Source organism: Anguilla anguilla, chromosome 18 (genome assembly GCF_013347855.1).
Source record: "Anguilla anguilla isolate fAngAng1 chromosome 18, fAngAng1.pri, whole genome shotgun sequence".
NCBI lineage: Eukaryota > Metazoa > Chordata > Actinopteri > Anguilliformes > Anguillidae > Anguilla > Anguilla anguilla.
In genome coordinates this window covers 14949066-14964566 of record NC_049218.1, presented here as the reverse complement: position 1 = coordinate 14964566, position 15501 = coordinate 14949066, and the positions used below count along the sequence as shown (strand labels likewise).

General features: G+C 38.3%; 1 protein-coding gene across 1 annotated transcript; it reads right to left on the bottom strand.

Moving 5' to 3' along the window:
• Window positions 1–986: 986 nt before the first annotated feature.
• On the bottom strand, window positions 987–14565 carry morn4 (MORN repeat containing 4). Its single transcript, XM_035400702.1, has 5 exons — window positions 14426–14565; window positions 13404–13482; window positions 10558–10672; window positions 9851–9960; window positions 987–8946 (listed from the first exon to the last, which is right to left on the bottom strand). Exons 2-5 carry the CDS (start codon window positions 13468–13470, stop codon window positions 8798–8800), a joined length of 441 nt encoding a protein of 146 aa, XP_035256593.1. The 5' UTR covers window positions 13471–13482; window positions 14426–14565; the 3' UTR covers window positions 987–8797.
• Between the last annotated feature and the right edge of the window lie 936 nt (window positions 14566–15501).

The following is a 15501-nucleotide window of genomic DNA, read 5'->3' as shown; positions in this document are numbered from 1 at the left end:
TGTTATTGATTGTTAAAATTATTTTAAATGCATCAGATATCACATTGTTCTTTTGGTAGATTCATATTGTTCTTTCGTGGTGTCATTTATCACTATTGCTTATTCTAACAGGTGGCTGCCTTTGTCTTTAGCTACAGAATGTGCTGTGCTTTTATAAAACAGTTCATTATTTCATATACTGTTCCACTGTAACTGCGTTAATTTGTTATTATATTTAAGACCATTCTGTTTAGTCTAAAGATTGATTTTTTTATTGGCTTGTTGTTTTTGCACAACGTTGGCAATTTTAGTACATTTTAGCTTTTACATATTTAGCTATATATTAATACAATGCTACCTAATTGACCATACTATGGTATTTTAATTGCATGTATGTATTATTGTTCATATACATATTGTTCAGAAGGGTTCATAGAATTTAAAAATCTGAATAACTAAAAAAATGGCCTATGTGGTTTTCCCAGGCTGCCACACATTTATTACAATTTATTTAAATGGCATCATTGACAGCCATCAACTCAAGCCTTCTATGTGTGATTTAGTTATGTGCAGTGTGGTGCATCTGATTTAGTGATGTGGGCACTGTGGTATATCTATAATTTAGTGATGTAGGCTCCATGGTGTGTTTGTGATTTAGAGGCATGGGCAGTGCAGTGTCTCTGATGGGTTACAAATGTTTGTTTTGGGAATATATGCACAATTTGGCTGAAATTAGGTGTTTCTCAAGGTCACCTGGGAATTACAAATGTTTACATTTTATGAACAATATACAGTTTTGGGACTTGTTCAAACATTTTCTAAAAAGGGCACAATACAGATTTTGATAGAAATGATTACTGCTAACAAAAGAACCAAAAGATGACCTTAAGATAAATCGTAGAGGGCAGGGTAGAAAAAGGATGTGTCAAAGTTATTGTGATCACGACTAAGGTCTCCAAAGCTTCAAAATGCTCATATAATTTCATGCAAAGAACAATCACAACATGTCAGCATTCAGAGTTTATTGTCATTTTCTCATGATTCAGCAGTGTAGAAGCTACAAAGCAAGCTGCAAATACTTCACAGTCTCACAGAACATTTTTCCCGCTAGATAGGCTGACCAACATTGGTCCATTACAATATTGTATTAATATGAGTCACCCACATGAGGGCACTGTGGTGCATGTAAAGAAATAGAAAGGAATTAATGCAGTAACCCATTAACATCAAGGTTGTCCCTTGCTCCTCGCTTGAAAAGATTTAAGGCCTTGACATGCCTCATAACCCAAGGAGAAAAGACAAAAGTGGCATTCTTTTGGATCAACAACTTGGCAATCTGACCCATCCATACAGAAAAGCAATGACCGCTATATTTCTGGGCCTTATGGAAAGTGCAGGAAGGTCCACAACCTTCTTTTTTTCTATGGATGTAGAGAATTTACAGAGAATGTTTTGACTGAAAATCACTCATTCAGAAGACTCAACCTCCCTCCCTCAAAAGTGCATAGAGACCCTCAGTATCTTTTCAGTGGTGCACACATCAGCACAGAATCTCAGCTGATTTCAGAACCCAACAAATTAAGACATACGATTGTTTTTCTTGCTTTTCAATGTAGGAATTACCTTTAAACCTTATTATCATGGCCCGTGGGTACAATTTGTTAAGATTCAAATATAGTACCTGGAGTGACCTAGATGTAGTAGTGACCTTGGTTTTTTACATTTTTAAATGTGTTTCCCCCACAGACAAGTGGAGACAAGACATAAACACATGAATGACAGGAAATATCCCAGGTACAAACTGCACCTCAGTAATAATGCAATGTAATGAACTAAAAATCCACTTAGGCTACTGTAGTGTATTATTGTGTAAATTACAGATACTATTCTTGTAGGCAAAAGGAGGTCATGGAATACTGATCAGCCCTTAACAAGTGGTTGTTTGTTAGATGAAAGCAAAATGAATCTAAACCAGATCTAAAAGTGATGTCTCTAAATAGTTTCCTTTTTTGCTCTCTCTCTCGGAAGGATTTCACAATGTGCCTTTGAGTCGGGTTGAGTTGCACAAAATTAGAAATCCTTGGAATTGTTCTTGTGCCATAAACACAGTTTCTCCAATCTTCCATAGGCAATAGGTTAATAGCAGCATTTCTTTATATTCCTCACACCGTTAAAGCTTTTGGGAGAGACAGGCTTCTTTAGCTGATATGATTAACAAGGTTCAGCTAAAAGAGGAAATGAGAAAAAGCAAACCTGTAAACATGAACAGCTCAGGAGTACTAAATATTATCCTCAGCACAACAGATTGAAACCTTTGCATTGAACCCTTAACTGACAGGTACAATCAGAGGCATACCAAAAAGTACTTCCCTATTTTGTTATTGTTGACCGTTGCCCAGTTGAGAGTCTTTGGCTTTGAGATAAAAGCAAACCAAAAAAAAAAGGTCTCCATGGAAATGTATTTTGTAAGGGGGGGTAAAGTGTAGTCTATAAACCCAGACTTCCGCTCAGAGGAGGAAAGAAGCCTGTTTGGCAAATTCCATTGTATGCTAACGAGGCCACAGTTCAAAATACCTGAATTGTAATAATAATGTCATTATTTATTCAGCACCTTTCTACAATATGCTTTACAGAACATAATGGAATAATACATTTCTGGAAATTTGGGCCTGGGTTTAGTCAACATTGTGTTGAACATTGATAAGTCAAAGATAAAGACAAATATCAGTTGAATTCGGGACTTGATATTAGGGGTTAAGAAGATGATGCACTACTTTTCAAAGTTTTCACACATTCATGATTCCTTCTTTTGTATATGTTTGGCCGTATTCCGTCACCATCTGCCCTTAAATTAAAAACATCATCATTTGCAAGCTTTCACTTTTTTTAAATGAACTTGCAAAACTGAGCCAATGAAGGAAAAATATTTTTGAATTTATTTGTAAATCATTTAAAGACAATTGTGTTGATTGAATCCAGGCCAAGTCCAAGTTTTTATGAAAACAAGTATACTGTCTTTTTTCAAGCTGTCTCCGATTTACTATTTTGATGTAGGTCATTTCTAACAACGGAAAAAAAACATTTCATGGTAAGGACCAGATATCCAAAAAAACATTTTTGTTGGACTATATGGGTTAATGTGTAAATTATTACAATTAAAACTATAATAGTGGTTAAAATCTTTGGTTATGGATGTGAGTTTACTAGCCTTCCATGCATTAGGTGTATATTATGGCTATGGTGGGGTGTCTGTCACAGAATCCGCAGGTATCGCAGATTCTGCGCCATTTCCGCAATTTCTCATTTTCAGTACTTTCTTAAATTTTTCAGCAGTTTTGGATGCTATCTGTCAACCTTAAAGCAGCCTACAGTGTGATTTGTGTCGGCCTTTTTTTTTTTTACCTATATTGCGCAATGCTGAGAGCGAAAAAGTGTACAATGTATACAGACTTTTGAATGCGCTAGGATCAAAATTCCTGTCCTTGTCAGTTGTAGCAATCAGATGATGGCCTCTGTCAGTAGTGTTGATGCCAAGCAGTCCTTCTCCCATGACAGTAATGTTGCCGTGCCCCATCAAAGACTCAAACCTCAAAATGTACAATATGTTGTACCAAAACAAACTTTAAAGAAATAAAAACGGACACGTGCTAACTGTGTTTAATTACTTTAGTAATGGGATTTGAGCATGCTCTGTTTATAACAACGTTCTGTTAAAGGCAAAAAGCATGGCGTTTCTTTCCATGATGGGCTGAAGTGGTTAAATGCACCAGACTATCAACACATTATACTCCTATTTGTTCCTAGCAGCAACTGCCCATGGATTATATTTTAAACTTCAAGCACTTGTTACTGTTGCTACAATTGCATATGTTATTTCAACAATTTCTCATTGCTGCACATGGGGTCTTTTAGTTAATTTAATAAACACTCTGTGGTTCCGGAAGATTTTCAACAATTTTGCCAATATTTTCCATTAAATATCCTAAACCTTTGTCAGTTAGGGGGGCAGTGTTATGTGAATATTATTTTCAATACTTTTTTTCTGTTTCACATGCACCCTTTCTATTCCACCTCCACAGCACATGAGAGCCTCATAGACTGGCTCTGTTTTGAGCCCTGATGCTGCTAGCAAGAATTTCTCACAACATTGTAACTACTGCACATACTTCTTACTGTATGACTACAGTAATCTCACAAAACCCAAGAAACATCCAAAAACTCTGAGCTCAATATCTTAAACATTAGATTCCCACAAAAACATGCATCTCTACAGCAATCTGGACAACCTTTAAATGTTTAGATGGATGCAAACGTTTAGGCACCCCTTGTCAAGGTGTACATTACAATGAATTTTACAAGTGAACAGAAGTTGCCTTCAACATACTGTAGTACAAAGATAAACATGACATCTTTTCTGCAGATTGTACTGCATGATTACTATTTGTTTGCATTTATTACAGATCAATTCAATTGAAAATCAAATTGAACATGACCTGTGTAAAAGTTTTGGCACCCTGCCAGTTACGTAATACCTGTTATACTTTGTGGTTATATACTTTGACAAATATACAATCACTTACAAACAACTTCTGTATTCGGGTAAGTCTTCCTATTCTTCCTTGCAGCTCTTCAAGCTCAGAAATATTTGCAATTTGCCCTTGCATGCACTGCATGGTTAAGAGCTCCCCTTTCTTTCCTGTTACTATTTCATGGTTGATTTTGAGTTATTCTTGGGATCATTAGCTTAATTAAATCATTTGCAGCCTTTATCTTTAATAAATTAAAACAAATAGTAGTCATGTATTTAAATTAACATAATAATGTAATGGTTAGTTTTGAAACAATATAGAGGTCAGTTCACCTTCAGTTAATTTATTGCAGCATACTCTTTGACCAGGAATGCTCAAACTTTCACACAATATGTGAAAATGAATTAAGTGAGACTGAATAGTGATTCCCTATAGTGTAAATCCTGACAATACATTAGATTAGACAAAGAGAAATCACCAAAAATTGCAAAGTGAAAAAGAATAACAGAGTTCCTTATTGCCCTATAAACAATTATGATACATTCCACAAGGAACATTTAAATTGAGAAACGGTGACATGTACTTTGACAGGCAAAACAGACATTTCACGGATGTGATGCTGGGACGTGAAGTTGAGATCTAATTTAAACACATACCACAACCGTGAGCTCCAAGCTTCACTTCTCGTGAGTGCTCTTGTAAAACACTGTGCACCTGTGAATTTTTCCTTTTGAACTCATCCCCAGTCCTACAAAGTGTCAGTGTCTCAGAGCCAAAGTTATAAAATAAGACATATCCTTCATGTCCGGTGATATCTCATCATACAGAAAAGTTTGGTAAAGTAAAATGTCAAGCCTAACTTCAAACTATATTATATTCCTTAACCTCACTGAAATTGGCCATTACATAGCCATCTATTTTTCTTCACCTGAAGGCTAGGAGACAGATGCACACTTCTTGTATTCTGAGATACCACACTAATGCGGTACACTCTTAAAACAATTCAACACAAGATTAAGGCAAAAAGTGAAACGTGACAAATGGACAAGGCTCTACAACTCACAGCTTACGATTAGTTAAGCAAGCCTCCTTTTCATGATGAACACTTTAAATAGGTAACTAATACATTAACAATACCGTAAGAAAAAGATCCTTACAAGGTGAGAAATCCACTTGTTCTAAAATGCAGTGTTCACTTTAGTTTTTACGTACATTTATTTTCTCAGGAAGGTACAGCGTCTGACCACTCTGAAGCCATTCAGGTCAAATCAGTCCAAATATAATGAAATCTGTCAACAGACTTCCTCAGAAAACTGCATATATTCCCAAAAAACATCCATTCCCACACAATAATTGCATCCCAGGTTGTAATGAAATTCAAGAATTCAGGGATGGGCACCATTTCTAATGCACATATTTGAAAGTTTACAGATACACTAGTATATTTTTTTTCCTATCTGTACAATGATGCAATTTTACTGAGACCTAACCAGTTTTATTGCACATAAAATGGATAGTTGCCACTGTACCTCGACCAGAAAGTGCATGTCCTCCCCTTGCTGCATCTCATTCTGAGACACTGGGGGTTGAGAACTGACAACTGACCAAGTGGTAGACAACAATGTCTCCACTCACCCTTCTTGCTTTGTTCCCAAGGCTAACAAACTGCCCTCTTGGAGGGCTGCAGCCTAGTACCATTCATTTACAGCTCTTTAAAACCACCCACGCTCTCAGAATCAGGGATGGCTAGTATAACAAATGCATGTATTTGAAATATGTATGTGCATTTATGCATGCATTTCATATGTAATATGGCTTTGTTCCGCCTCTACTTTTTTATGTATGGTGCATGCCTCCTACACCCTTGAGAGAGGATCTTTTCTAAATGTCGATATCAAATTCCCCCATCCCAAAGGACTGAAATTCAAGAGCAATCCACCTGCAAAGCAACCTATGCATCTACCATATTTATTGTAGTTTATGGATACATTTATTTGGAGGGTATTTTGTGTTCCATACTGTAACTAAAAGCCCGGCTCAGAGGTTTTTCGGCAAGCAGAATCATTTTTAGGACGACGGTTAGCTAATTTAGGTGGTGAACAAGCCTGCAGCCTCTCCAGCCTTCCAGGCCCAAGCTGCTTCATAGAAGAGATTTTTAACACTCCAGCCTTGAAGTCCTGTAATAATATCAGCCATGTTTCCCTTTCCTCATGCACACACCCCAGCAGAGTGAGAGGCGATTCTGTGATTCAATGACATAAAAAACAAGAAAGGAGCAAAGCCCTGCTGTAATGCACTACAGTTGTGTGTTTGTGCACACATGCACATGCGTTAATATGTCTGAGTGTGTGTATCAGAGATGGAGTATTTATCTCATACACTGTTGTACGTCGCTCTGGATAAGAGCGTCTGCCAAATGCCTGTAATGTAATGTAAATGGTCTTTGTCTCAAGACCTGTTGAGACCACATAAACATGGTCTTTGGTCTGGATCTTGGTCTCAACCCTCAAAGTCTTGATCTGGGTCGTGGTCTTTGAGCAAGACCATGGTCTCAGACAAGACCAAATTCTCTCTCTGCAGCATGCTCAAGATAATAATCACTCCATTCCACCACTAGTCTGTGCCATAACGTTGCTGCTTTGCAGAAGTCACTTTATTGCAAGTTTATTTTGTTGCATATTGGAGCTGTCTGCACCATGGCTGCCTAGTAACACGGTGGAAAAAGAATGAACAGCAACTGTTCGCCTAATGGCCCCCCAAAATATCTAAGTTAATATATGTGTACTAACTGAAGATTTAACTGAATACAATCATGAATATCTGCATGATAGCTAGATTATCATAGCTAGTCAGATAGCTACATAACAATTGTACCAAAGCTATCATTGAAGCAAGCTAAAGAAGAAAGCTACATTTTAAATATTTGTTGTAGTTGTAGCTAAAGTTGTAGCTCTTTCTGTTCTTATCAGACTAACTGATGGTGTATGTTAGCCTTCTAAATATTACATATCCTTTGCAAAGTCTTAAAACTGGCTTGCTAGATAGACCTTTCTTTGATGCAAGCCTACTGGAAACTTCCTAGGCACATTACATGTATCTGACTACCTGCTGTAAACATTACTACAATACAATAAACTGGATCTTGTTTCAGTTTTCTAATGAAATTTTGGAGCCGAACATTGTGAAATTCATGTTCAAAAACTTTGAAGAGGACTGTGCAAACTTGCAAAATTTGTAAGACGTAGTTCAGCAATTTCCGAGGTACAACCTCCTCTTTCACGAGGTATGTTGATGAACTTATAACATTACTTGACCAGGAAATTTACTGATTACTGAGTTTGTTGACTAGCTAGGTTTAGCCCGTTAGATAGCCCAACTACAACAGAAACGTGACTCGTCAGTGCAGGTTAACATTCGCTAACATTCAACTTCACTGTTCACGTCAGTGTTCTTAAAAGACAGTTTCACTGCCCAATCTGTGTAGCATTATCCAGCTTCATTCATTCAACTTTCCTACTTGGGAAAGGCTTTAGTTGGACAACATCATAAAGCATAACTGTAAAAGCATAGCTCTTTTTTCCCCACACATAAATTCAACCTCTAGACAGCTTCAAAACAATGTTTGAGATTAGCAGAATATAAACTAGCTATCTGAATTAGCATAAGAAATAATACTGCCTGGTGTTGACTGTGGTAGCCAGGCTTATTTAACTAAGATCGGTTTCAGCATAAATAACATGAAGGTCTTGAAAGCCCAATTTCAAAATGGCATTAGCCTATGCCAGGTAAGTGTTCATTTTATACTGCTGCTTATGGGGTCGACCTATTGTTTGTCCTCCTTGTATTTTATGTAAAATAAAAGGACAATGTAAGGACAATGTTTCCATTCCATGGTCTTGTCAAGACATGGTAAGTCTGGTCTTGGTCTGGATCTTAGACTTAGGGGGTCTAAGGTTACCTCTGGGTTCGGGTCTTGAGAGGTCTGGTTTTGACTCCTACTCTGGTGTGTATGTTTGTGTGTGTGTAGAAGAGCAGTGCGAAGTGCAAGATAGTCCCAGAGGGATACAGTACAGCCTGTAATGAATCAAAGGCAGCGCTAATTTCTTAGCGCAAAAAATAATGTTACTCACTGAGAGGCAGACAGAAGATGTGTGGAGAAGAGCACCAGCCCAACATGGTTGGGACAGGGGTGGAGGTTGGGGTATGAGAGGGGTGAGGAGAGGGGGAGGGGTGCTACCCTGTCATCCATCCCTGAGTGCCCCCCAGCTGTGAGCAGCGAACTCTGCTGGTCATACAGAGAGCCCACGGGCAGTGGACGCCGAGCCTTGTGCCCGCTGCACGACCGCCTGGCACTTCTCCCGCCTCAGCAGCTTGTTGTTCTCGAATACACCTTCGTTCCGCGGAATGCCGTGCGCTCCGTCCGGGAAAGTCAGCAGACCTGGACCAGATCCGACACCAAGCATTAAGAAGTGAACCCAAGCCAACCCAAGAAGAGAGGCCCTGGAAGTGAGCCTGTATTACACATGTTGCTGCACTGAGGGAACGGGTTGAGCTACTGACTGAAACCTATTTCATATCATGTGACTTTCCAGACAAAATAAAACTTTGCAGAAGGTATTTTAATACCTGACTTGCCATAATTATATTTTTTTACTATGACCAGATTGGGAAAATGTCTAATTTTAGACCCCGTTTAAGGTTAATTATTTCAAATATAAAAGTACAGTGAGAGCCAAGGCATAGAAATTTAATTCACAAGATTTGGCTTCATACTGTACAAACAGACCTCACTGCCTAGCATATTGCATATTTCATTGCATTTTTCATGTACCTCATGACAATGAAAGAAGTATGCTAGCTAGCTTGTAGTAATGCCAATAATGCATATTTTGTTTTATTGCCCTGAGCTTAAAGGAAGAGCTGATTAGCATAAAAATTACATTGCAAGCAGCAGAGAAGTCTTCTGAATGCTCTGGGTGTGAACTTGTGGAGTGTTTATCAGATATGATTCATTTAAGTGTAGATTTGTGATGTGGGTGGCCCTGGAGCATTTGTGGTTACTGATCAAGTCAAAACGTGAGTATTTGGTTTTGTAATTTAACAAATAAGTTACACTCCAATGTTATGACAGTGGTCACTGAAACAGCTTAGCTTTTGGTCATACCATGACACTGAAAATAAGTTCTTTAATACGGTCACTTTGCAGACCCAATATAATTTTTGGCAATGTAAGAGGCATACTCTCATGATCTGAAATGGCAAGAGAGCAAGAGAAAAGTGATCCAGTGAATTACACATTTATTTCTGAAAGTCACATATCCAGATAACGGCAGCTGTCTTACCATATCCTTCCACGCGACCACTTTTGAACTCCCCTTCAAACTTCATCCCATCAAATCGACTGAAGACACCTACACCCTGGAACTTCCCCTGCACAAACTCACCCTCGTACCTGTGTGACACGGAAAGCAGGAAGAAGCAGGCATTTACGTTTTTTCTATCTTTTATTTCTCTCGTAAGAGTCTTATTTTTAGGTGTTTGCCACAAGGCAGAGCGCCTCCATTAGAACCCTGCTCCGTGTGTTATGCATTTTTTGTTTGTTTGGGAATGCTAGGTTAGCTTTGCTACATATCAATAGCTATGTTTCTGCGCCACAGAAAGTGCCAGCCCAAGGTGCAAACTGCAGTGTGAAAGCCATGGCTGACATTGTGTCAGAGAAGAGCATATGCTTCTTTTCTGTGCGCTCCCAAAATGCAAGTGTAAAAATGTATACTGTTTTAAAATTCTAACCTTAATGGATGGAAGGTTGTGTGTGCTGAGTTTACACCTTTTCACTTTAAGGTGAAAGCAGTGCAGTGGGACATAATCTACATTTTCAAAGCAATTACATCAACTCAGGTCTATGCTGAATGTACAAATTCAAGACATAAAACACTTCTGCATACAGCTATCTGGGAATCTGAACATGTCTAAGCTCAACATCCCTGGCATGCCTAACACTGCATCTTCAGATCAGGTGGATTTGAGGTCTGAAGAGCTGTGGCCTTACCTTGAGCCGTCAGGAAACACCAGAACTCCACAGCCATTGAACAGCCCGTTCTCAAACTGCCCGGTGTAGCATGTACCATCGGAGAACTTCAGCTGTCCTAGGCCATGCCTCCGACCTGCAACATGCACACAAGCTGAGCATTATGGAACAGAACCTAAAGGAACTCTGTTTGTGTAGAAAATGAGAAAGATGATTGATATAGCATTTTGTTGTTACATTGCTATTTTTTATATTGCGATCTTGTTATTTTGTTAAGATATACGTCTTGCTATTTTGTAATCCTCTAATATTTTCCCAAACAGACTAATCTTACAATTGATCCTAAATTCTCACATTTGTGGAGTATTTACCTCCCACCTTTAGGACCGATCTAGAGATCAGTTTGAAAATCTTGGCCTCATCTCAGACTAACCTAGACATTTTTACATTGGTCTTGAATCAGTCTTGTTGATGATGTGAAAAAGGGAGAAACTGAAAGTCTTGGAAGGCCAATTATACAGTCCTTAAGACTGAGCTTACCTTCAAGAAGCAGAATTTTATTGCAGATATAACTTTAACTAAAATATTTTGAGATGGCAATACTTTTGACACCTATATTACTGAAGAAAAAACAGTATTACTCAATCATTTAAAAAGGAACTGTATTAGAATAAGAGTGTAGATGTCCTATATGCGTTAGCATACAATATAGCTTATAATCTGTATTGTTTGTTTTCCACATTTTCATCAAGGGTGCTAGTATTTCTGTGCCTTCCTGTATATACAAATATACAAAGTTCAAAGTAATCATTTAAAAGAGAAAGCTATTGTGATTTTGGCTGGTAAAAACAAGCTGAAAGCAGCGGTGTTGGGTGGCGCAACCTGTTAAAAAATAATTGCAGCCTGTCTCTGCCTACTACACAATTTAGAAAAACGTGTCCTGGGGTGGGTAGAATAGTGTGTCCATTCATTTGCATAAAGTATTCTATATGCAAATTAAGTTGGATCAAACTGTCAAACTAGGCGTTTCAGATCATGTATGAATGAAGATTCAGCAATTACATGACGTATTACTGTGCATCAGCAGGACCCTTCTGAGTGGGAACTGACCACTGCCCCTGGAAATCAAGCTTCTTTGCAATTTCTCACAAGGAATAACCTTGCCACAATGTTTACTAAGTTTCTAATGCCTTTTTCTTTGCCATATTTCCTGCAGCTTTAGTGCCTATTTTAATTACACTACAGGCCAATGGTATTAGGCTACCTATGGTAGGTAAGATGTCACTCAATTTAACTCCACCTCCTTCCCACCCCCCATTTGCAAAATGATTGGACAGACTTCCAATAAACTTTTTAATTGCAATTAAAGCCAAATTCAAAGTGGGGAGGAAAAGCATTAACAACTTTTTTGGGGGGAGAAATCCATGAAGTACATTCAAACAGTGCTAACTTTGAAAGGGACTTGAGGCTAACATTTCAAACATGTTTCAATAAAATTAAACATACATATCACGACAGACCCTTTTCAGACATTTAACCTTACTACTCCTAACATGCTGATGGTAGATCACATTTGGAACTAAAAAAGAATGGTACCTCCCATCTGCATAAAAGTTTGTGTATTAGGATTCAGGGTTTTTATTTTATGCTGCCTCCAAAAGGTTGGCTGAATTTAGCATTCCATCTGTCAGGGCTTATAATTGTAACCCTTTGCCTAGTCTGAAAGGTTTTCAGACTAGAGGCCGACTGGTATAAAAATGCATGGAATGTATTTGGCTGTTTTTAATTATGGTCCATGATAGGGGCTTAGCCTCCAGCTGACTTTCAGGGTCCAGTGATTTAAAAACTGCGCAGATTTTACTGATTGATGTGTGCCTAGCCCTAGCACAATAACAGTAGCATAGTGTAACACTGACCAGGGTACTCACAAACTGAAACATTATCTTTGATTACTATACAATAAATATGCATAGCAATGCTTACATACCAGTAATGTGTGATACTGCGACTTGAATGCGTGCAATTATCCCTACAAGGATACACATTTGTTTGCTGTGTTTCATGATTGGATGCATTCAGCTCATGTTCTGGTGGGGTCTTTTTATTCACATGAAAAGACAACATGGCTCAGGGTTACACCCCCACCACTTCTGGTGTTTTTACATGGCAGATTATCCCTAATAACCAATAGCTATAACACATAAACCTATTCAAGCTAAACAAAGAATGAAGGCAAAGGTTGTTTTGGAACACACTCCAGAATGTGTCACTACCTAAAAATTGGGCACTCTACACAAAAACAGCTGTTTCTGTAAAATGGGAAAACATTTCCGGGTAAATGCCATGAAATAAAAGCTTTCTGTACAAATTTCACTCCATGGTTCCCATGCTTTAGCAGGCACAATAAGTATCTGCCTTTGAAAAAACTGCACAGTTGCTATAAGTATTACAGCTAACCAATGATTAATATTTAACTCGACATTACAAACAATGTTGTTTATGGCATTGGCCTTTGTACAGCATAGCACATGCTTAGATTCAATAGCCTAATTAAATATGTGTGCTGGTTCAGTATTAATAATTTGTATGCCTTTAAATTTACACTGCAATAATTTTAGATATACCTATGTCAGGGCTGGCCAACCCTGTTGCCGGATCTATCATCACCGATCTGTAGGTTTTCTACTAATTAGCAGGTCAACGAAGGAATAGGGCTGGGCAGCCTTGCCATACTTTATGTATTCTTTTGACTTTTTTTGGCAAGAACCTGTGGTGCATTTCCTTTAGCTTATTAAAATGTGGGGTGCACAGGCCTATCCAGTCATCTAGACCTGGACACTGAAAAGCACTGTACATAAACGGCTTGCCTTCCTTCCATTCCCCATGGTACTCTTCGCCACTGGAGTACGTGAAGGATCCTCTTGTCAGAGTCATGTCACCGCCGTCCTACACACACACACACACACACACATATTGTAAATGACACCTACAGCAGAGGCACCCCAACAGTGGCTCCGGTCATTTGAGATCAATAGGAAAATGAGAAGGAGACGGGTTCACCTGAGTGCACAGCAGGCAGTGTGTGACATCCAGATATTTTAAGAAAATCCATGCAAGCTATTGTATCAATAGTTCAACAGTGGTGTGTGCAGTACATTGCTTTGCGAAGACACAGCACAGGCTTTGCCTTCTATGTTGCTGCAAAAGTGATGTCAGAAATGTGTGGACATGACTCACCTTTGTAGAAGCAAGACATGGCATCACACAGTTGAAATGACAATGAAAGTGCAATGGGGCTTTCAAGAGAAGGATTATGTTATGCAAATACGTATGGAGCAGAGCTTGACAACACAAACATAAAGGTGCACCAGGACCTCAATATACTTGCTACCTAATAAAGAGTACAACAACTACACAAAGTCACAGTTTATAATTCTATGCCTTAAATTTAGAAAGTTGAGCTGTGATTTTTATCTACATGGATTGCAAAGTGACCACATTTGTTGGTTATGGAGTCAGTAATTTGTGCAAGTCCATTGTAGCCTACAGTAGCCTATTTCATTACAGCAGCATGGTCATGTGGAATAAATTATTAATATAGGTGTATAGCTAGCTTTTCTACCCCATCTACGGTTTTATTTTGACATAATGCTGAGGGTACGAGGGTGCGTGGGCTAACAACAATTATCGAAAGTGTCATTTTTGTTTTGAAGCACGAGCACATTTTATCCCACTAATGTTGCCACAGTAACGCTATAATAAAGTCATTCGCTTTCTTGTCGCCCGGTGCATCATCCATAACGTAATGGAGCCAATTTGAACATACCAATACAGCGAAATGCGTCTGTTGTTAGTCGTTTTGAGATTAAATAATAAACAGATCGTTTACCTGTTTGATATGTTTGTGGTCTCAGAAGCATGAATATCCTCCCGTTTCACATTTACAGATCAAGCGGTGTAGAGAAAAGAACTGTCTTACTGAAACCCTCTGCGTTAACTAGCTTCCGGTAAACCACCTCTCCTCTGCCATCAAATTGCTTCACTACCTCTTTAAAACCGTGCTGTTTTATTGAATGGCTGTCCTTGCTGTTTATTTAAAATGCGTTCTGATTGGCTGCGCATATCCAGTGTCTTAACCGTGGAAGACATCTTTCTTAGTGGCAGAAGTCTGTAGAGGTCGAGTTAGTATTGCATGTGCTAAATATATTTTATATACATGAACAGAAAGATTTATAATAATATTTTTTAATTATATTATCAGTTATTATGTTTTAGCTTTTTTATGTTGATGTATTCCATTTCTGCTAAAACAATTTCTGCAATCTAAAATAATTTATCCTCTTACATAGACGAAGACATTTTCATATCTGCTTCAACCTATATTATGCCCCTCTGTACCTATGAGTATTACATGTACATGATGTCATGTCCCTCTTTATTAAACTTTATTAAATGTAGATATTATGTGCAGTAATTTTTGACTGAGTCATTGAATCTCTTAAGTAGCAAACACTTTGCCACACCACAATAAAGAAATTGGGATGGCAGGTATGCCATCCCACAAAATTACGGTTTGCTGCGATGACATGCCACAAATCTATACAGCACAGAGACTTTGGCACTTTTCAGAGTTTCTTGCAGAAATAATCACAATGACCACAGACTCCCAACTCTTATGAACATTAATTCTGTACCTTCTGACCTTGTGTACACAGACAGAATTCACGAACAACTTCACACATCCACTCAATAAAGCCCCACATGTGGGTGATTTTGTGGGGGGTTTTTTCCCTCCTTCTTTTTCCTGCTAATTATGTCATCTCAAATGCTCCAGTACCATAATCACAAATTCTGCCCATTAGAGATTTAGCTGCATCAGCTAATAATAGCATTGGATCTTGGAATTAGCCAATTGCTTAGGATACTCGGATGCACACACAAAATGGACAGGTAAGTTTTTTTAAA

Bases quoted from the DNA above. Each gene is read 5' to 3' on its own strand.
- morn4 (XM_035400702.1), bottom strand. From the start codon at position 13,470: ATGACTCTGACAAGAGGATCCTTCACGTACTCCAGTGGCGAAGAGTAC. The intron at 10,673-13,403 runs GCAAGCCGTTTA...TGCATGTTGCAG, and splicing joins CCATGGGGAATGGAAGGAAG to GTCGGAGGCATGGCCTAGGA. The intron at 9,961-10,557 runs GTAAGGCCACAG...CGTGTCACACAG, and splicing joins GTGTTTCCTGACGGCTCAAG to GTACGAGGGTGAGTTTGTGC.